This window comes from Pseudophryne corroboree, chromosome 1 (assembly GCF_028390025.1).
Source record: "Pseudophryne corroboree isolate aPseCor3 chromosome 1, aPseCor3.hap2, whole genome shotgun sequence".
Taxonomy (NCBI): Eukaryota; Metazoa; Chordata; class Amphibia; order Anura; family Myobatrachidae; genus Pseudophryne; species Pseudophryne corroboree.
Genome location: NC_086444.1, coordinates 818,537,709 through 818,560,258, shown reverse-complemented (window position 1 = coordinate 818,560,258; position 22,550 = coordinate 818,537,709). Strand labels below are relative to the sequence as shown.

General features: G+C 48.2%; 1 protein-coding gene across 1 annotated transcript in view; it reads left to right on the top strand.

Moving 5' to 3' along the window:
• The window catches only part of CHRNB3 (cholinergic receptor nicotinic beta 3 subunit), an 80,208-nt gene that overhangs the window by 43,224 nt on the left and 14,434 nt on the right, over positions 1–22,550 (top strand). The window contains exons 3-4 of the mRNA XM_063919491.1: positions 6,101–6,145; positions 21,050–21,159. Coding sequence (XP_063775561.1) covers positions 6,101–6,145; positions 21,050–21,159 — 155 coding nt within the window. The remainder of the gene's footprint in view (positions 1–6,100; positions 6,146–21,049; positions 21,160–22,550) is intronic.

Below are 22,550 nucleotides of genomic sequence, written 5' to 3'. Positions count from 1 at the left end.
GCCCTGTTATAGGGGGCATTTCTCACAAAATTAGCTTGTTTGCGGACGATATTCTGCTATGTCTCACTGATCCCGAAGCTTCCTTGCCAGTTTTGCATGAGGTCCTTCAAAGCTATTCAGATATTTCTTTTTATAAGTTAAACACAAATAAAACTGAAGCCCTCCCACTCCATATACCCCCGGCTGTGGTCTCTAAGTTGAAGGATAGATATAACTATGCTTGGAAGTCCTGCTCCCTGAGATACCTGGGGATAAACTTAACCAGTGAAGATAACTTGATTGAGTGTAATTATGCCTCGTTACTAAAAGCATTCACTGAGCTGACTGGGGAGTGGATGTTGCAGGAGGTGTCTTGGTTGGGTAGGATTGCTGCTGCTAAGATGGTTCTATTGCCGAAATTAATGTATCTGTTTCGCGCTATACCAAGGCCCCTTCCCAGACACTTCTATAATAAATTTAACCAGGTCCTGACCAGATATGTGTGGGGAGGGTCTAGACCAAAAATTGCTAAGAAGACTCTTGTTCGGCCTAAACTGTCTGGTGGGGTAGCTTTCCCAGGTATAGAAAAGTACAATGTGGCATGTCTGATAAGTCAGTCTAGGGACTGGTTTGACACCACAAGTCTGAAGCCTTGGGTTATTCTGGAAGCCTCATGCTTAGATGCTGTTTCTCTCCCTGATATGTTTTGGTTACCACTGCCCGCTGCTCGGAGTAGGGCCGAATCCTGCAAGTCTATTAAAACGACCATAGACTCCTGGCATAAATTAGTACTCTCTTCAGAAGAGCTTAATTTACCCGCTCCCTGCCTGTCGTTAACTGCTCTTATGTAATTGATCCCAAATGTTTCCCTAGTGGAGTGGACTAGGAAGGGACTCACTACCGTGGGCGAATTATTTGAAGGGGACGTCTTGATGTCCTTCTCTCAATTAGAAGAGAGATTTGGGATTCGGACTCAGGATTTCTTTAAATACCTGCAGGTGAGAAGTTGGCTGCACTCATGTACTCCCTCACATCTCCACAAACTGTCTCTTCCGGCTTACATTGTCAGCCGACTGGAGACACTCTCGCATAAATATGGGATTACGTGATGGTATCAATTTCAAATGACAAACGGCCCCCAGATGAAATTGAAACCTCAGATTTTATGGGAAAGAGATTTGAACAGGTCCTTTACTGAGGCTGAATGGGATGGTATATTTGGGTCTTGTTTTAAAGTCTCCAAGTGTGTTAACCACTCAGAAATGTTTTACAAGCTTATACAGAGGGCCTACTTAACCCCCGCCAAACAGCACAGAATCTGGCCCTCCCAATCTAAATCATGTTGGAGGAAATGCGGCTCCACAGGGGATATCTTTCATGTCTTTTGGGCATGTCCTTGTATACAACCACTTTGGAGAGAAGTTTTAAATATGGCCGGCATGGTGTTGGGGCTCAGCATCCCAATGGACCCAGCTCTGGTGCTATTTCACTTATACGTAGATCGCCTCTCCGCAGGTGAACGTTATGTCTTGGGGCATATTCTGATAGCCGCTAAAGCTGCTATTGCACAGTTATGGAAATCTGAGAGTGTTCCCACCTTGGAGCTCATCCAAAATAAGATCCACAAACATTTCATTTTTGAAACTGCGGAGGCTAAGTACTCCTCATCGGCTAACTCTATCCACATGAAATGGTTGGGATGGTCTGATTATAGAAGTAGAGTAGGTAGGCAGACAGTATATAGCTCTCCAATTGACATGTCCGTGCTCGACCTCTCCTAGAATGATCTCTACGAGTATGCAGTGAAACTAGTTATGTCCTCTTCATGTCTTCTTTTAGAGCTTTCTCCTTTTCTTGTGTCTGTACGTTCGATGTAACCAATTGTATACCCTTAGACTGTGCGTTATTTAAGTTTGTTTAAGGTAATCATTCCGGACTTCCCCTGTGTTTCCCTATCTGTTTATTCTGTTCCCTATTTATGTGTGTAAACTCTTCAATAAAAAATGTAATGTTTAAAAAAAAATGGCCTTTGGAACCTCAAAACCCATCGCTTTTGGTAATCGACTGAGTCGCAAAGGCAAAAAATTTAAAGAGTCGATAAATCTTATCTTTAAATCTGTTACTGTTACACACAACAGTTTACCACCCTGAGCCAGCACATCGATCTTAAATTTCTCCTTAATCAGCTGTTGCATAACAAAAGTACGCATCATAACGACCAGCATTATTGGCTATGAATATGTACCCCTCAAATTTTGCTCTCATGAATGTTTTTACAAAATCCTCAATACAAATAACACCCTTAAATTCGCATGATTCATCATCCGCTAGTGTTACAGCGTACCAGTAATTTGGCACGTGAATATTGCTTTCTTGGCTGCACTCAAAATCATAAAAAATTTAATTCTAAGTGGGTTTCGCGGGTTTTATGTTTTGTATGTAACACAAATGACCTGCAAAACCTGCAACTACTGTCTTGCAAATGGGGCAAATCATTCCTTCACATTTGTGTTTGGGGGTCATAAACTTGCCACATTTATCACAATAGATTTTGTTTAGACACTGTATCTTGTGAGACAAGGCTAGAGATTTGTGCGCCTCTAAACATACAGTTGACCTGCAGAACACTCTACACATGGAACACCTTAGAGCAGCATCTCCTGTATCAACACAATCCTGCCTGAGGCATGCTTTACAAAAGAAAAGGCAAGTGTGATTATTTCTGTGGTGATACGCTGTGTGGCAATATGCACAGAAAAAACGGGCTCCTACAAATGCCTTAATATCTAATATACCATAGAAATGGTCATTATGCCATAATATGAAAATAATTTCATCGTACTGGCTGTCTGCGCAAAAATAATGCCAAGAATTATTGTTGTGATAAAGTATTTTAACTTTCACGCTTAAGTGTTTTTCGAAAAAAGCAATGTCACTAAATCCGAGCGCTTTATCAAGAGGTAGCTTCAAAGCTTTATGAAGCTCTAGAGCCCTTTTATGGATCATGTGGTCCGTGGCATTATCTTTGTCCAGAAGTTTGCAGAGGCTAGCGGCCAGACACAGGTTGTTACCGATGTTATTGAAATCATATAACCAGCATCTGCGTTTCTCAATAATAAGGCTGTGGGGTATTCTACGTAGTCGCCTGCCTGTAAGAGCGCCCCCTACACGATTCTTGAAAACGGAGATTACGAATTTCAACTCATCACCGCCAAATAAGCATTCAGCATTACTTTGCAGCATATTTGTTATCTGATTCAAAAAACTGACAGAGTCCAATGCCTCGTGCGGTTTACGGTGTGAATAGATGGCGTTATGTAGTCCACCACCCTCAAGCCTTAACTGTAAGCGGTCGTTAGGATCCAATTTACGCATATAATCATCGAGCATTGCCTGTATAGCTTTGTGTATTGACCGCACAGCGTCTACAAACGATGTTACCCTGTCCAGATTGACAAACCTGAAATGATGATGGTATTCAGATGCCCTGAAATTGGGGTAATGTCTTTCAAATCTATCAATAGATTCTAAAAAAAACAGGGTGTGTCTCATTGTTATTAACGGGTGTTGGTGGCCTGGGTACTATGGGTGATCCCGGATGTTCATGTTAGTAATGCGTCAACTAGAATGTACCTAGACCGTTTAAAAGCAGAGGCGTACAATGACTCTGTTGTTGCTGTATTATCGCCTGCGCCACCGCAAAACCTTAAGAAAAGACGTATAAATGTTTTAAGTTCACCCGGCCTGACAACGCCACACGGCTACTTACTACCTAGAAAAAGAGCCGTAGATCTGTTTCAGGAATCACCGTGGTCGAAACCACTGGTGTGAAAATCAGTGCTGAAAGATGTAACCAGTTATTAACTGATTGTCAGTCAGTATACAGAGGGTCTACAGCCAGGATGATGTGGGATTAACTATATGTATTTACCAACGGCGGCTCCTATCCTCTTGGATGAGGGGGCTGCCTGTGCTGCTGTCCATACACAGTCCTGGCACCTGCACAGTAAATCTGGCAGGCTCCAGGATTGGTGCATGCGCAATAGGGACTGCATCGGCTGCAGGGTAGAGGTGACGGTAAGGCAGTCCCATGGGGGAGAAAATGGGAAGCCACTGCCAGTAAAGCCCAGACTCACTGACTCACTGGGAAGGCAGTGCCTAGGTAAAATCCATCACTGGACTAGTGGACAATGGCCACTGCTGGAATTAAAATCACCAGAAAACAGTCACTTCCTGATGAACGTCTTCCTAATAATATAATTAGACAGGCAGCTCCTTCTAGGCTGCAAAATGGTGTACATAGCTCTTTAAATTAATCTACAATATAAGCACTGAAAAACTACTCACAAATGAATGTTCTGAACAAAAGACCCCCCCCCCTCCCCTCCCCACACACTTCTCAGGAGGGGGTAGTGTGCATCCAGGAGACTTGTCCATTCCTCCAGAAGGCCAGAAGCGCTGCCCTCTTTTCGGGAGCCTCCTGGCCGCTCTGGGAGAGTAAGCAAGTGTGGAGGAAGTGGCCTTGAAAGTAAGGCTCGAATGTACAATATAGCAAACAATTGCATCACAAACATGGGACAGATTCTGAGATGGACGCAGTTCACAGCGCTGATGCATCTTTGTAAGCAGCAGCGGTATGGAAACATGCTAATGCTGCAGCAGGTGTCTAAGGAAAAAAAGACGTCTCCTGACTGCCTCACCGATCAGAGTCCTGTATCGGATCATTTGTCAGCCCATCGGCCATCTGAGTAACTCAAACTGGCACTCGCAGTTCCGTAGCCAAGACAAGGAAGTCTGCATTTGAATAAGCAGACATAGGCTTTAGCACTCCCAGAAAAGAGGAGTGACTCATCCCTGTTTTCTGGAATGGAGTCCAGAACCGCCCCCACCATGCCCCCAAACGGCTGCAGTCTTTAAATCAGGCTGCAACTCATGGGGCACTCTGTGCGATGACGCAGGACCTGTTCTGCACATGCGTGGGCTCCTCACTATCAGAGAAGTATGCACAACATCAGTGGCGGCTGCTGCCCATGGGTTGCAGCGCCGACCACACATTGCATTTCACAGCTACCGCTGCACACAGAACTCAACATTTGGCTTCACTGCTCCTTCTTCTATAAGCCCGCCTCTGTCATTGGCTAGTTTCACAGGAGTCTGGGGGCAGACTTATAGAGGAAGGAGAAGTGAAGCCGAATTCTGAGCCCCGGATGTAGCGGAGGCTAGGATTCCCGGGGTAAGGCAGCCAGCAGATATAGGGGTGATTCCGAATTGATCATAGCCCTGCTAAATTTTGCTGGGCTACGATCATGACCATAGACATGCGGGGGGATGCCCAGCACAGGGCTATCCCACCCCGCATGTCAGTGCCGGCCTCCCCCCCACCTCTGCATCGCACAGTGGCGATGCTTTTGCACTTTAGGAGTAGCTCCCGGCCAGCGCAGCTTTAGCGTGCTGGCCGGGAGTTACTTGTTGCTCACGGGCCCGCAGCGGCTGCGTATGACGTCACGCTGTGGCCCGCCCCCCCGCACGATCTGGCCACACCTGCGTTGGCCGGACCACACCCACGAAGCGGTGGCCAAACTCTGCGGTTCCGCCCCCCCCCCCCCGCCCGGCGACCACCTCTGCCTGTCAATCAGAGGCGATCGTAGTGTAGCAACGGCCTTTGGCCGTCTGGCATTCGCCGGTGCACTTCGGCGCATGCGCAGTTCTGACCCGATCACAACGCTGCGATAAACTACAGCGTGCGATCGGGTCAGAATGACCTCCAAAATACATACATTACATGTATGTTGATATTTGTCAACTGCCTGCCCCCCTCCCCCGCACTGCGTAGTCAGCCCACGGGCAGCAGCCACCACTGCACACTATAAAGCTGTAAATGAAGCCTCATGGTCATTAATAGCAACAAATCCTTGTTGCTCTGTTTCATATTCTATAAGAAATGAATGGAAAAAATGCTGTTACTTGTTGTTTCCACAATTTCCGATTAACAACTGAGTTTATTTACAATAAGTGGCAGCTTTAAAGGCATGCAAGTATCACTCACATAGTTATGTAATGTATGCTCACTTTCCAGTATCCCTCCTGAGCTAATTCCACTTCTCATTTATCTTCCTGACAGGATGAAAAAAAACAACTGATGACCACAAATGTGTGGCTTAGACAGGTAATAAAATTTTTATCTTTTTATATATTCATTAACCCATTTAGCACAATAGACTTTTGAAAGTGAGCACTTTGGAAAAATATTTGTTTATTGATTTATAGATATGTTGCAACATACTATATTTCATATTATCATAGTACTTGTTTTACATTGTACAAATTGTTTTCAATTACCTGATTGCAATCTATTCATTGCTGTCCTGCCCCACAATGATTACATAGCATTTTTGCTTGCATGCTACTGCCACTTCCCAGCTCCGCCAATGACCTCACATGTATGCCAATGGGATCTCCATTTCCTTTCTATTGCATACCTCCCAAACATCCTGAATTTCTATAAGCACTGTCCCTCGGCGGTGGATACTAAAACACCTGAATAATTCAACATTGCTCAGGTGCTGGGGCAGATGATCCAAAAATCATCTGTCCAGACTCCTACGCCATCTCTAACACTTTGGTAGCAGTGAAAGTTACCTCTACCATGTCTGACTTGACAGTGGGTTGCAAAAAGGGATCCGAAAAGGATCCCTTTTTGCAACCCAGACCTCCTGTCCACAGGGCAGTCGAGAGCCTGGCTGGGCCCAGGTAATTTTAAGGGGGTGTGGCATAATCACACAAGGCGTGGCCATGCATCCTTAGAAAAAATACAGAAAATTTGTATTTTAACTGCCACCGTGGCCACACACTAGCTCAGCACCCAGCAGCGTGGGCCCCTCTATTAGACCTGGGCCCGGGTAATTTGTACCCTATGCCCTCTCTCAGCACCACTGCCTGTCCATAGGGAAGGAGCACGGTACAGGAATGAGTGCAATCAGATAATAGCATAGATTCCTGCATGTCATGCTCTGAAAATGTAGTATTTTCAGTGCTTGATGGATTTTAATCCCCCCACTATCATTTGGCGATTCCGGACCATATAGGGACTAAAAGGTAATACAGGAGTTATCCGTGATATCTCCTGTATTACCTTTAGAATTAATGGCCCTGATACTTAATTTTCACCTACTTATGTAGAAATGAAGGGATAATGAATAGACACTGAAGTCTATACAATGTACCTTTACTACGACAATATTTGTCATCTGTAAAAATATGGAGAAAATAAATTGAAAACAGACATTTAACCTCAATGAAATCCAGCCCCTAGGGCTTTTAGATATAATCTCAGAAATAATGGGGAGAATTCAATTGTTTTGTCACGTCCGATCTCTCGTCTAAAGTGACGGAAGATCGCTGGGCTATACGCAATTGTCCCCCATTATCTCGCTGATCGCGCCCATTAGAGACTAATTTAGGCACGCAAAGCACCTAAAACAGACTAAACTAATGGGCGCGATCCAAAAAGTGCCGTTTGGGCACCCAAACGGGTCACTTTTTGCACATTTCAGCTCGCTAGCCCCAGGGGTAGTGAGCTGAAATGACAGTCTCGCACCCGTCGGCAGCAACATTTAAATAGCTGCCGGACGGTGCAATTGCGGGCGGGAGGGAGGTTGAACATTTGAATTCAGACTGTTATCTCTGTAAATATACAAAGAGAAAATTATTTTCTTTATCAAGTGTGACAGGACGATACCGTACGAAAGCACTCGCAGCTTCCGCGTCCCGTTGAATGGAAGGTCAAGCCGCACGAGGCCTGACCACATAGGGGATTCCCGCTTACCGTCAGTAACCGCCTGTTACTGACTCCACCCACTGCGCTGTGGGCGGGTTCTCGCTGCCACCACCAAACTCCTAACCTGCCGTGGCGTTTGGAACCACGGTTCTGCTCTGTATGTGCCGACGCACTGCTTTACCACACCTGCGTGGTGTCGACGAATCCCCACTAGCCACTTGCTAGGCCTCTACCGGTAGCTGGCGGAAGGCGGAGCTTGGAGACGTCAGGTGCTTCCCTGGACAGCCGGAGAACGGGGCTAGGTTTGGCCTAACCCTGTTGGTCACAAGATGAAGCAGTCTTGAGGCAAAGATGTTTATTTGCTCAAATATAGTTCTAAAGAGAACTCTTCCCTATTGCTAGGGGCAACAGCATACAGCAAGATGTTCCAGCAGAATAAGATGGTATAACTACACAATCCTATGGGCCAACTGCCCTCCTTTTATCCCTCTCCAAGACCCTCTACCACAGGGGGTAAGCCCGCCCTGTGGTGTACAACCAATCAATGTTTACCCATGAGCTGTGCATGCTCTGGACTCATGCACACCTAACATTGTCCCCAATGGACAGTGGGGAGTGGCCGGTCTCCTTTGTCTCTCCCATCTGGGAGAGCAGGCTACTCCCACGGTGCCGTTCAGTCTGGCTGGGGGGAAGTTTTTCCCTCCTAAACTGACTTCCAGAAACCTGCCCGGGACCCCTCTCACTGCCTGCAGCCTGGATTTGGGCTCCAGAGCTGGGCAGCCTGGCTCCCCGGTCCAGGTCTCTGGTTCACTACGGCTGATCTCCATGGAGCTCCAAGAAACCCCTCAGCTTGTTCTATAGCTGAGCTGCTTCTCTTTCTCCCTGTCCCTATTGGAACTGTGAGGCTGGATGGGAATGCATTCCGTTTTTAGGGAAAAGGTCTGGGAGAATCCATCAGCCTGCACAGCTATGGATTCCCCCCTCCTGGGACACACAATCAAGTAAGTGCATTTTATCTTTAAATACATTACATTTTTGAATCACACTGTACATTTCCCTTTGTTAAATATACCCTGCACAGGCTCTACATACTCAGGCACTGCAGTGCCTTCCCTAGCCCTGCAGCCTGGCTGCGAGGGCTCTCTGTGTGCTGGAGGTATGGGGCTGGCTTCCCCCATCCTCCAGCCTGCTTTTCTGCCTCTGGGGTTCCAGGGAGCTGGCTCTCCCTGTCCCCCCAGGGTGGCACTAATCAGTGGCCTCGCCGCACGCAGCGGCGCACCCCCCTGTACCATAAGCCCGGCGGACCGGGACACTTGTCCCGGCCGCCGTGACCCTGGCTTGTTTCAGCGCTGAGGCGCCGGGAGCGTAGCTCCCGGACCCCAGCGCTCACCATCCTGCTGGCCCGCCTAATGTGCCCACGCCGCTAGGGAGCCGGCTAGCCCGGTCCCCCATGAGCGGCGCCTGTCTGTTGGCCTCGCTGCAGCGTCCGGCGGGGAGCCGGGCTGCAGCGCACCCCCCTCGCCGCCTAGCAGCCCGGGACGTCCGTCCCGGCTGCTGCGGCTGGCCACCCGTGCTGTGCTGAGGCGCTGGGAGCAGAGCTCCCGGCCCCCAGCGGCGGCTCTCACATAGAGCACTGCAGCGGGAGCCGAGCTCCCAGCCGCAGCGCTCACCCTTCTCCCCGGCGCGCACACTCCAGGGCGCCCGGGGCTACACTGACCGCTGCCGGGAGCGGAGCTCCCGGACTCCGGCGGTCAGAGGCTGCCTCCTCTCCCCCGGCGCGCACACTCTGCTGAGCGCGCCGGGGGCTGTCCTCCCTGCCGTGGTCTCCGGAGGGGTCCGGGACCACGGCACATTTAAAAATACATAAAAATACATTTTATACATTTATAAAACACGGCGCCTAGCGCCCGCAATGCAAATTTGGCGCCAAGAGCCCCTTTGTCTTGGCAAATGGCGCCGGGCACTAAGGATTAACCCCTTCAGTGCCAGGGCGGCCATTTGCCTCGTGGCTGGGGGCTCTCCGGCCACACTAAGTATTTGGTGGTTACCGTCTATATGTTTGCAATAAACTAAATAGGATTTTAAGAGAGGAAACAAAGGCTGGCTATCGCTTTTTCTGTGCTTAATCTATGGCGTATTAGCTATCACAAGGGTATGAGTAAATTGTCCTTTATTTCAAAACTAATTAAACATAACAGGCAGTGTTCATCCCATGTCCTGTAATCATCAGATGCTGGGGATGGTGAATGTTTGTCATTCCTATCACAGCCCCAGCAATATACAGTACAACCTAAACCATACCTCCCAACTGTCCCGATTTTCGCGGGACAGTCCCGTTTTTGGGGGACCGTCCCGCTGTCCCACCCGCGGGCCGCAGTGTCCCGCGGTGGGGGGGGGGGGCAGTTGGGAGTCTCTGTGTCTCGCTGCCCTGCTTAGCAGAGCAGCGGTGAATAGACGCTGTGCGCATGCGCACAGCGTCTATTCACTGGAGACAGAGGGAGAGGGGGCATGCCAGCGGCTCACAGAGCGCTGGGCATGCCCCCTCAGTGACGAAAACGGGGCGTGGCTCGCGACCGCGGGTCCTCCCGTGAAGCCACGCCCCCTTTTTGTAGGTCATGCCCCATTTTTGGGAGCGCGCGCGGCTTCGCCGCGCGTGTGTCCCTCCTTGGGGAACTCTAAAGTTGGGAGGTATGCCTAAACTGGTTTCCACTATAAGAGAGTGGGGATGAGTTTGGTGTTACCATGAGAGTGGAAACCAGCCCCTGGCTAGACAGTTTGGGCTGGTTCCTATTACAAACAAAGAACACACAGCCAAAATGGTCAGAATCAGGTCATTGTAAGGCATATACTGTATGCAGTCATTTTGTGGACTTATTCATTGTTAATAATAATCTATATATTTAATCATCTAAGCAATTTTTTGTGAGAGCAGCTACTCTGCAATGACGACACCGATTTTGATAGTTCAGGTGTCATTTGATAGGATGTGTGAAGTAGTAGTGCAGAATTTTGATAATACCCCTTTCACACCAGAAATGCAGGGGCAAAACCCGGGAATTCTGCCATGGGCTCATGCAGGGACATTCCTGGGTTGGCACCTTTCACACCAGCATTTTTTGCCAGAACATCCCGGGTCTGCACCTTTCATACTGAACCCGGGATGGCCCTGCATTTTCTGAAAATGGGCGTCTCAGAAAAGACACAAGACCAGGAAGTGCCCTGAATAGCCAATCAGCATCAGTATAGGCAACCCGGGAAGGTGGGACATGTCCCTGCACCATTCACACTGTCCAGGGTCCAGGGACGATCCCAGGACCAACCCTGGTCGATTGCAGGGTTGAAATGCGGGGACAGAAAACCCGGGTTTTTGTCCCTGTACCCTTTCACACCAAGAAATTTCCTGGGTTGATGCGCGTTCATGTGTTTTAACCCAGGGAATTTATGGCTGTGTGAAAGGGGTATAAGTGGTCAGGTTGTTGAGGAATAACTTGTCATTATTTCCCCCTCCCCAAAAAAAAGCACTGAGTGGGGTGCGAAAGCAAATTGCAGCGAATCCCTTGTCAATTTTTGTCTGCCCTAAATTCAGATGATAGAATTAGTTCTTTTTCTTACGTCCTAGAGGATGCTGGGGACTCCAAAAGGACCATGGGGTATAGACGGGATCCGCAGGAGACATGGGCACACTAAAAGACTTTGACTGGGTGTGAACTGGCTCCTCCCTCTATGCCCCTCCTCCAGACCTCAGTTAGATTCTGTGGCCAGAGAGACTGGACACACACTAGGGGAGCTCTCCTGAGTTTCTCTGAAATACTTTAGGTTAGGTTTTTATTTTCGGGAAGACCTGCTGGCTACAGGCTCCCTGCATCGTGGGAGTGAGGGGAGAGAAGTCAGACCTACTTCTTCTTAGTTCAAAGGCTCTGCTTCTTAGGCTACTGGACACCATTAGCTCCAGAGGGTTCGATCACTTGGTGCGCCTAGCTGCTTGTACCCGGAGCAGCGCCGTCACCCCCCTCACAGAAGACAGAAGCCGGGTGAGTATTAGAAGAACAGAAGACTTCAGTGACGGCAGAAGACTTCAGTAACGGAGGTACAGCGCAGCGGTCGCGCTGCGCTCCATGCTCCCACACACAAACCAACGGCACTCACAGGGTGCAGGGCGCTGGGGGGAGCGCCCTGGGCAGCAGTTACTGAGGATCTTTTTCACTGGCAAGAGGCATATTCGGTGCCCGGGCACCATATACGATACCCCCGCCAGTATAAATAAATTCAAATTTGAGCGGGACTACAGTGCACCGGGAAGGGGCGGGGCTTAGCAGCACAGCTTACCAGCACCATTTTATCTCTCCACAGCCGCTGCAGAGACGCTGGCCTGGACCTCCAAGCTCCTTACAAGTAACAACGGAGCAAAACGGGGGGGGGGGGGGGGGCACAGGCAATTTGGTGCTTTATATGTTATATTTTACAGCGCAAACAACATATATTATTTGTTTTGTAGTATATGGGCGCTGGGGTGTGAGCTGGCATACTCCCTCTGTGTTCTTTCTACAGGCTTCCCTGTGGGTCTGTCCCCTTTCTTTGGCCGGTGTGAGTGTGGGTGTGTCTGTACTGCGTGTCGACATGTCTGAGGCTGAGTGTTCCTCCCCGGAGGAACTTACTGGGGGCGCAGAAAAAGATTTGGGAATGACTCTGTCGGCACAGCTGACTGCTGATTGGGTGAATATGTTGAGAACACTGAATGCAAATGTGGCTTTATTGTCTACAAACATGGAGGAAATCCATGGAGGACGCTTTGTCTCAGGTACAGACCCCCTCAGGGTCACAAAAACGTTCATTTACCCAGATGGCAGATACAGATACCGACACAGACTCTGATTCCAGTGTCGATTTCAATGAGGCTACTTTAGCGAGCGGTGGGCCCAGGTGCGACAAAATGCTTTGGGCCCCCCCATCCCATCCAAGTCCACTCCCTCACCCCTGGAGAGGATCTGGTGAGGGGGACCTGCTCAGGGCAAGAGAAATGGATACCTAGCAACAGTGCCGTCACTGTGTGCAAGAAACGGCATAGAAGCCCCCCCACCTCCATGTAAAACGGGCAGTGCGCGCGGTAGGCGCTCCAAAAAATATTGGGGCATGGCTTTGTGGGGAAGGGGTGTGGCCACAAAATAGTACCACAGCGTCCCCTTTTTACACATTACGGCAGACAGCGTCCCATTTTTTACACATTACGGCAGACAGCGTCCCCTTTAAACACATAACGACAGACAGCGTGCCCTTTTTACACATTACGGCAGACAGCGTCCCCTTTTTACACAGTACGGCAGACAGCGTCCTCTTTTTACACAGTATGGCAGACAGCGTCCTCTTTTTACACAGTACGGCAGACAGCGTCCTCTTTTTACACAGTACGGGAGACAGCATCCCATTTTTTACACATTACGGTAGACAGCGTCCTCTTTTTACACAGTACGGCAGACAGCGCCCCCCTTTTTATACATTACAGCAGACAGCGTCCCCTTTTTACACATTACGGCAGACAGCGTCCCCCTTTTTACACATAACAGCAGACAGTGACCCCCTTTTTACACATAACGGCAGACAGAAAAGAAAGAAAGAAAGAAAGAAAGAGAGAGAGAGAGAGAGAGAGAGAGAGAGAGAGAGAGAGAGAGAGAGAGAGAGAGAGAGAGAGAGAGAGAAAGAAAGAAAGAAAGAAAGAAAGAAAGAAAGAAAGAAAGAAAGAAAGAAAGAAAGAAAGAAAAATATACTTACAGTCTCCGCTGGCTCAGGCTCCTCGTGCAGCAGATGATGATCCCGAGCAGGAGAGGAGGTGGAGGAGGGAGCCGCAGCAGCGCTGTGTTATTGGTGGAGGCGCTGCTGCTGCTGTCCCTTTCCTTCCCCATTGGCTGTCCTCCGCCGCTATGAATGCTGGGATGCGCTTCCCAGCATTCACAGCGGCGGAGGACAGCCTATGGGGAAGGAAAGGGACAGCAGCAGCGCCTTTACCAATTACAGTGCGCTGCTGCGGCTCCCTCCTCCACCTCCCTCCTCCTCCTTCACCCCCATAGCCGCTGCTCCTCTCCTGTCCACGGCGGCGGCTGTGTGCTGCGGGCAGCGGTTGCGGCATGTAATGAGCCAGTTTGACTCATTACATGCCGCGCTGCTTTGGGCCCCTAGACAGTGGCGGGCCCCAGTGCAACGCGCTGGTTGCACTGGCGGTAGTTCCGCCTGTTTACATCCAAAGGTAGTTAAGAGTATTCAGTACATGATTGTGGCTATTAAATATGTTTTGCATATTTCTGAAGAGCCCCCTGTTCCAGATAAGAGGGTTTGTTTGTATAAGGGAAAAAAGCCTGAGGTGACGTTTCCCCCCTCTCATGAACTGAACGCTCTTTGTGAAAAGGCTTGGGAGTCGCCTGACAAAAGGTGGCAGATTCCCAAGAGTATTTTTATGGCATATCCTTTCCCCTCTGACGACAGGGAGAAATGGGAGTCGTCTCCCAATGTGGACAAGGCTCTATCCCGATTGTCCAAAAAGGTGGCACTTCCGTCTCCTGACACGGCTGCCCTCAAGGATCCGGCGGATCGCAAGCAGGAGACGACATTGAAGGCCATTTTCGTTACTACTGGTGCATTACTCAGACCTGCTGTGGCGTCGGCGTGGGTGAGTAGTGCTATTGCTAAGTGGGCTGATAATTTAGCTTCTGATATGGATACCCTTGATAAGGATTACATTCTTTTGACTCTTGGTTATATCAAGGACGCTGCAGATTACCTAAAGGATGCGGCGAGGGATATTGGCCTCTTGGGATCAAGAGCCAATGCCATGGCGGTCTCGGCCAGGAGGGCGCTGTGGATTCATCAATGGAATGCTGATGCCGACTCCAAGAAAGCTATGGAAGCTCTTCCTTTTAAAGGTAGTGTCTTGTTTGGTGATGGCCTTGCGGACCTGGTGTCTACCGCTACTGCGGGTAAGTCATCTTTTCTTCCTTATGTTCCCGCACAACAGAAAAAGGTGCCCCATTATCAGATGCAGTCCTTTCGGCCTAATTAATACAAAAAAGGAAAGGGTTCATCCTTCCTCGCTTCAAAGGGTAGAGGAAGGGGAAAGAGGTCACCTGCCGTGTCTGGCACCCAGGACCAAAAGTCCTCCCCCGCCTCTACCAAGTCCACCGCATGATGCTGGGGCTCCCCTACAGGAGTCCGTACCAGTGGGGGGCCGTCTCCGATTCTTCAGTCAGGTCTGGTTTCAATCAGCCCTGGATCCCGGGGTCTTAGACATAGTGTCCCAGGGGTACAAACTGGAGTTTCAGGAGATGCCCCCCCTGCCGCTTTTTCAAATCGGCCTTACCAGTCTCTCTTCCAGAAAGGGAAGTAGTAAATGCTGCGATACAAAAGCTGTGTCAACAGAGGGTAATTGTACCGGTTCCCCCATCCCAACGGGGGGAAGGGTTCTATTCGAGCCTCTTTGTCGTGCCGAAGCTGGACGGCTCGGCCAGACCGATTCTGAACCTAAAATCCCTCAATCCATACTTGAAAACTTTCAAGTTCAAGATGGAATCTCTTCGAACTGTGAACTTCAGCCTAGAAGGGGGGGATTTTATGGCGTCAGTCGACATAAAGGATGCCTACTTACACGTCCCGATAAATCCTCCTCATCAGGCCTTCCTAAGATTTGCGGTGCAGGATTGTCATTACCAATTTCAGACGTTGCCGTTTGGGCTTTCCACGGCCCCGAGGGTTTTCACCAAAGTAATGGTGGAAATAATGGTTCTCCTTCGCAAGCAGGGGGTCACAATTATCCCGTACTTGGACGATCTCTTGATAAAGGCGAGATCAAAGGAACAATTGCTAAGAAATGTGGAACTCTCCCTGTCGGTGCTGCAACATCACGGTTGGATTCTAAATTTGCCAGAGTCTCAGTTGGTCCCGACAACTCGGCTGCCCTTCTTGGGCATGATCCTAGACATGGAACTACAGAGAGTGTTTCTTCCGGCGGACAAGGCTCTGGAAATACAGACCATGGTCAAGGAGCTTCTGAGACCGGCAAGAGTATCGATTCATCAATGCACTCATGTGCTAGGGAAGATGGTTGCGGCTTACGAAGCCATTCCGTTTGGCAGGTTTCATGCCCGAGTGTTTCAGTGGGATCTGCTGAACAAATGGTCCGGGTCTCACCTGCTCATGCACCGGAAAATAAGACTATCTTCCAGGGCCAGGATTTCTCTCCTGTGGTGGCTGCAAAGTTCTCACCTTCTAGAGGGACGCCGATTCGGAATCCAGGACTGGGTCCTGCTGACCACAGATGCAAGTTTCCGAGGCTGGGGTGCAGTCACACAAGGAAGAAGTTTCCAGGGAAAATGGTCAAGCCAGGAATCTTGTCTCCACATAAATGTTCTCGAGTTAAGAGCCATTTACAACGGCCTCCTGCAAGCGAAGAACCTTCTTCAGGGTCTTCCTGTCCTGATCCAGTCGGACAACATAACAGCGGCGGCGTACGTAAACTGCCAAGGCGGAACAAAGAGCAGGGCGGCAATGGCGGAGGCCACAAGAATTCTCCGCTGGGCGGAACAACACGTGAGCGCTCTGTCAGCAGTCTTCCTTCCGGGCGTGGACAACTGGGAAGCAGACTTCCTCAGCAGACACGATCTCCATCCAGGAGAGTGGGCTCTTCATCAAGTTGTGTTTGCAGATGTGACAAGGAGTTGGGGAATTCCTCAAATAGACATGATGGCGTCTCGCCTCAACAAGAAGCTTCCGAAGTATTGTTCCAGGTCAAGGGACCCCCAAGCTAGTGCAGTGGATGCCCTGGTAACTCCGTGGGTGTTTCAGTCGGTGTATGTGTTCCCTTCTCTTCCTCTCATTCCAAGAGTGTTGAAGATTATAAGACGAACAAGGGTTCAGGCAATACTCGTCGTTCCAGATTGGCCACGGAGGGCCTGGTATCCGGATCTTCAGGAATTACTAGTATTTATTTATTTATTTATTAACAGTTTCTTATATAGCGCAGCAAATTCCGTTGCACTTTACAATTTGAAATAACAATAACAAACTGGGTGATAACAGTCATAGAGGTAGGAAGGCCCTGCTCGCAAGCTTACAATCTATAGGGAAATAGGCATATGTACACAAGGAAAGGTGCTATCTATTGCATAGAATGAGAAGACATGTGAGAATATGTGTGGACTGTACAGAGTGGATGCAATTTGATAGGAAGGTTTAGGAAAGTTATCTGGGTGGTTCTGGAATTTGATACGCTTGCCTAAAGAGATGAGTTTTCAGGGAACGCTTGAAGGTTTGGAGACTAGAGGAGAGTCTTATTGTGCGTGGTAGGGCATTCCACAGAGTGGGTGCAGCCCGATGAAAGTCCTGCAGTCGTGAGTGGGAGCGAGTAATGAGTGTGGATGAGAGACGCAGGTCTTGTGAAGAGCGAAGAGGTCGGGTTGGGAGATATTTTGTGATAAGCAAAGTGATGTACGTTGGTGTAGTTTGGTTAATGGCCTTGTGTGTGAGTAAAAGTATTTTATATTGAATGCGGTAGAGTACAGGTAACCAATGGAGGGACTGACAGAGTGGATCTGCAGACAATGAACGTCTAGCGAGGAAGATAAGCCTCGCCGCTGCATTCAGAATGGATTGTAGTGGTGAGAGTCTCGTTTTGGGAAGACCAGTTAGGAGACTATTGCAATAATCAATGCGGGAGATAATGAGAGCGTGGATTAGAGTTTTAGCAGTGTCTTGTGTAAGGTATGGTTGTATTTTGGATATGTTTTTTAGATGCATGTAACATGATCTTGAGACAGATTGAATGTGGGGAACAAAGGACAGATCAGAGTCAAGGATGATACCTAGGCAGCGAGCTTGTGGGGTAGGGTAGATAGTCGAGTTTTCAACAGTGATAGAGATATCAGGTTGGTACCTACTATTGGCCGGTGGAAATATAATTAACTCTGTCTTTGAAATATTCAGTTTGAGGTGGCGAGATGTCATCCAGGATGAAATGGCAGAAAGGCATTCAGTGACACGGTCCTGTACAGATAGGGACAAGTCAGGGGAGGATAGGTAGATTTTAGTATCATCTGCGTACAGATGATACTGAAAACCAAAAGAGCTGATTAGTTTACCAAGAGATGAGGTATAGATAGAGAAAAGCAGAGGACCCAAGACTGAGCCTTGCGGTACTCCAACTGAAAGAGGTAGCGAAGAGGAGGTAGATTCAGAGAAGCGAACACTGAAGGAGCGATTAGATAGGTACGATAGGAACCAAGAAAGGGCTGTGTCTTTAAGACCTAGGGATTGTAGTGTCTGTATGAGAAGAGAGTGGTCTACAGTGTCAAAAGCAGCAGATAGATCTAGAAGAATAAGTAGTGAGTAGTGGCCTTTAGACTTCGTAGTGACCAAATCATTAACCACTTTAGTCAGTGCTGTCTCTGTGGAATGTTGGGAACGGAAGCCTGACTGAAGTGGGTCCAACAAAGTGTATGAGTTAAGAAAGTGTGTGAGTCGAGAGTAGGCAAGTCTCTCAAGTAGCTTAGAGAGACAAGGGAGCTGAGAGATAGGGCGGTAGTTTGAGAGAGCATTAGGGTCAGAATTTTCTTTTTTTTAAATGGGAGTAATCACTGCATGCTTGAAGAGTGAAGGAAAAATACCAGTAGAGAGAGAGAGAGATTACAGATGTTAGTTAAGGTAGGGATGAGCACCAGAGACAGAGCTTTACTTATTTGTGAGGGTAAAGGATCAAGAGGAGAGGTAGTAGAGAAGTAGGATTAGTAGAAGATCCTTGGCCGCTTCCTCTAAGAGAGGACCTGTTACTGCAGGGGCTCTGCGTGTTTCTGGACTTACCGCGGCTGCGTTTGACGGCGTGGAGGTTGAACGCCAGATCCTAACTCGGAAAGGTATTCCCGGGGAGGTCATCCCCACTCTCCTTAAGGCTAGGAAGGAGGTCACGGCAAAACATATCACCGTATTTGGAGAAAATATGTGTCGTGGTGTGAAACCAAAGCAGCTCCTGCGGAGGAGTTTCACTTGGGTCGTTTCCTCCATTTTTTGCAGGCAGGCGTGGATGCAGGCCTGAAATCGGGTTCCATCAAAGTGCAGATTTCGGCTTTATCTATTTTCTTTCAAAAAGAATTGTCCGCCCTTCCTGAGGTTCAGACTTTCATGAAGTGAGTGCTGCATATCCATCCTCCATTTGTGCCACCCGTGGCACCGTGGGATCTTGAAGTGGTGTTACAGTTTCTTATGTCTCACTGGTTTGAACCTTTGCGAAAAGGTTGAGTTAAAGTTCCTCACTTGGAAAGTGGTCATGCTTTTGGCTTTGGCGTCTGCCAGACGAGTGTCAGAATTGGCGGCTTTGTCTCATAAGAGCCCATATTTGATTTTTCATGTGGATAGAGCAGAATTGAGGACTTGTCAACAATTTCTGCCGAAGGTGGTGTCTTCGTTTCACATAAATCAATCTATTGTGGTACCTGTGGCTACGGATGCTGTGGCAGTCCCAAAATCTCTTGATGTCGTAAGAGCTTTGAAAATTTATGTCGCCAGAACGGTTCTTGTTAGGAAAACGGAAGCTCTGTTTGTCCTGTATGCTTCCAATAGGATTGGAAATCCTGTTTCCAAGCAGACTATTGCACGCTGGATTTGTAATACGATTCAGCACGCTCATTCTTCGGCTGGGTTGCCGTTGCCGAAGTCAGTAAAGGCCCATTCTACCAGGAAGGTGGGCTCTTCTTGGGCGGCTGCCCGAGGGGTCTCGGCACTTCAACTTTGCTGAGCAGCTACGTGGTCGGGTTCAAACACTTTTGCTAAGTTCTATAAGTTTGATACCCTGGCTGAGGAGGACCTCATGTTTGCTCAATCGGTGCTGCAGAGTCGTCTGCACTCTCCCGCCCGGTCTGGAGCTTTGGTATAGACCCCATAGTCCTTTTGGAGTCCCCAGCATCCTCTAGGACGTAAGAGAAAATAGGATTTTAATACCAACCAGTAAATCCTTTTCTCCTAGTCCGTAGAGGATGCTGGGCGCCCATCCCAGTGCGGACTGTTCCTTGCAGTTGTATTGATACTTGTTGTTTTCAGTTACACAAAGGTTGTGTATCAGTTATATTCAGCTTGTTGCTGTTGTTAGTACATACTGTTATCTGGTATTCCTGCTAATCCAGTTGTACGGTGTGTTTGTGGTGTGAGCTGGTATGTCTCTCGCCCTTAGTTTAACAAAAATCCTTTCCTCGAAATGTCCGTCTCCCCTGGGCACAGTTCCTATAACTGAGGTCTGGAGGAGGGGCATAGAGGGAGGAGCCAGTTCACACCCAGTCAAAGTATTTTAGTGTGCCCATGTCTCCTGCGGATCCCGTCTATACCCCATGGTCCTTTTGGAGTCCCCAGCATCCTCTACGGACTAGGAGAAAAGGATTTACCGGTAGGTATTAAAATCCTATTTTCTTTCACTTTCAGTATACAGTAAAATTTTGGGATACAGTAAACTTTAGATGAACGCAATGTTGAACAGCCAATACTTTTTTTTGCTCGATTTCGAGCAACACAGTTGACTAGTGTAAGTTATCAATTTAGACCCTTCACGACTAGGATTTATAATCATGAACATTGTTTCGGCTACCAAAATGGTGCCCTCCACTGCATGTAGTTAACAGCATAGCTGCCATCAGTATACCGATGCCGGAATCCCGACCACTAAAAATGCAGACAGTCGGCATGCTGACTAACAGGAACTATTCCCACTCGTTGGTGTCCATGACAACCATAGAGTGGGAACAGAACCTGAGGCGAGCACAAGGGGATTCATTGCGCTCGCCCCCGCCAGAATCCCAGCCGCCGGCAAAGCATACGCAACCCGTCATCACAACAGGTTAGTTTACAATAATACTTTGGTAAAGTAGCAGTAGACTCATGTCTCCACTACACAGTCAGGAGTGTTAGCATGTATGCGAAAGGTTCTCTTTTTAAAATTACCCAATATCCTTTTAGAGATCCCAAAACCACTGTAATGAAAGAGCAACAGCACAAACTTCATTTTCTAAAAAAGCAAAAAAATGTTTCATGTTTAGTGACAGAATGTTAGTTATTTGAGTTATGCTAGTTGTATTTGTTGGCCAAAGTTGTAATTGCTATACAGGAAGTACTTTCAGGTTAAGCTTTTACTATTCCTTCAGTAGACTTCTATACCTGAGAAAAAACAAACCGGTGCTGTCAGTGCTCTGTCACATACTGGCAGTTTGTACATGTTGTGTAAGTAAATAACAATATTATTTATTACTATTCTCATTTTTTTGCTTCATCCCTTAGGAATGGGTGGATTTAAAATTGCACTGGAATCCTAAAGACTATGGTGGAATTACTTATATTAGAGTACCTTCTGAGACCTTGTGGCTACCTGACATTGTCCTCTTTGAAAAGTAATGTTTCCTCATTTTCTTACAATTAGGTATCTGCATTGCATATGTTAGCTAAAAAAAACTGCAACTTGTCCACAGGGAAGTGATGAATTTGCAGGCCAGGATATAGATATCTGAGAAGTTGTAAAACGAAAGTTGGACTTGTTACGGGTACACCTTTAGCTAGTACAGAATAGGTATATGACTATGCCTAGGGATGGCCATTGACCATTGATGATTCAAAATCATTGATGGTCAGGCCCAGCAACAGGGGGGTCAAAGGGGACAGTCGTATGGGGCCCCGAGGGTCAGAAGGGCCCGGCCGGGGGTCAGGGCAGGGCAGGACCGGCCCTACACATACGCACAGTACGTGATTTACACTGACATCACTGTCTGTCATTGACAGTGATAATCAATGCTCAGTGCTGCGCTGCTGCTGACATGTGCTCCCCTCTCCCCTCCTCCGTAGTGCCACATGATAACAATCTTGTAAATGTAATGAGCGGCGGAGCGGAATGACGTCATGCCACTCATTACATATGCACAAACTGGTCTGGGGCGAGAGGGATAGATGGCACTGCCGCATGGTGCCGGCCGGCGCGGGAGCAGACACAGTGGCCAGCCGGGTGCCGCATGATGAGTCTGTCTCTAGCAGCCCTGAGCAAACAGCCCTTCCCCCATGCCACAGAGCAGGGGGAGAGACTGGAACACACACTGCAAGTTTAGCAGCATCTAAACGAGGGGGAGCTGGAGCTGCCCTCAGTGGCGGATCTAGACTTAACTTTTAGGGTGGGTGGGTTTAAGAATGATGACTCCTCCCCCTAATCATAGCTCCTCCCACTTAGAAATGCCCCTCCCGTTCGCTTCTAAAATTTCCTATTGTTGCCAGTTATTGGAGAGAAACCTGCGCACTGGTGATACAGACTGGCGAATTGCCATTCCTGCATGCATCTGCACATTCGTAGATCACACATGCACAATCATGCAGCATAGAGTTGGGCTACCAGTCCACTTTCAGAGAAAAAAAAAAAAAGTTAAATAAATTTACTTTAGCAGGAAAAAATGCTTTATATAAATACTCATTTCTTTTAATAGATCCTGTGATGGCATAAGTAATAGGACAACAATGGTACACATTATAGCACACAGTATGAGCTGAAATTCACATTATAGCACACAGAATGAGACGAAATTCACATATATAGCACACAGAATGAGCCGAAATTCACATTTTAGCACAATGAATAAGCCGAAATTCACATTATAGCACACTGAATGAGCCGAAATTCACATTGTAGCACACTGAATGAGCCGAAATTCACATTGTAGCACACTGAATGAGCCGAAATTCACATTGTAGCACACTGAATGAGCCGAAACTCACGTTACAGCACACTGAATGAGCCGAAAAT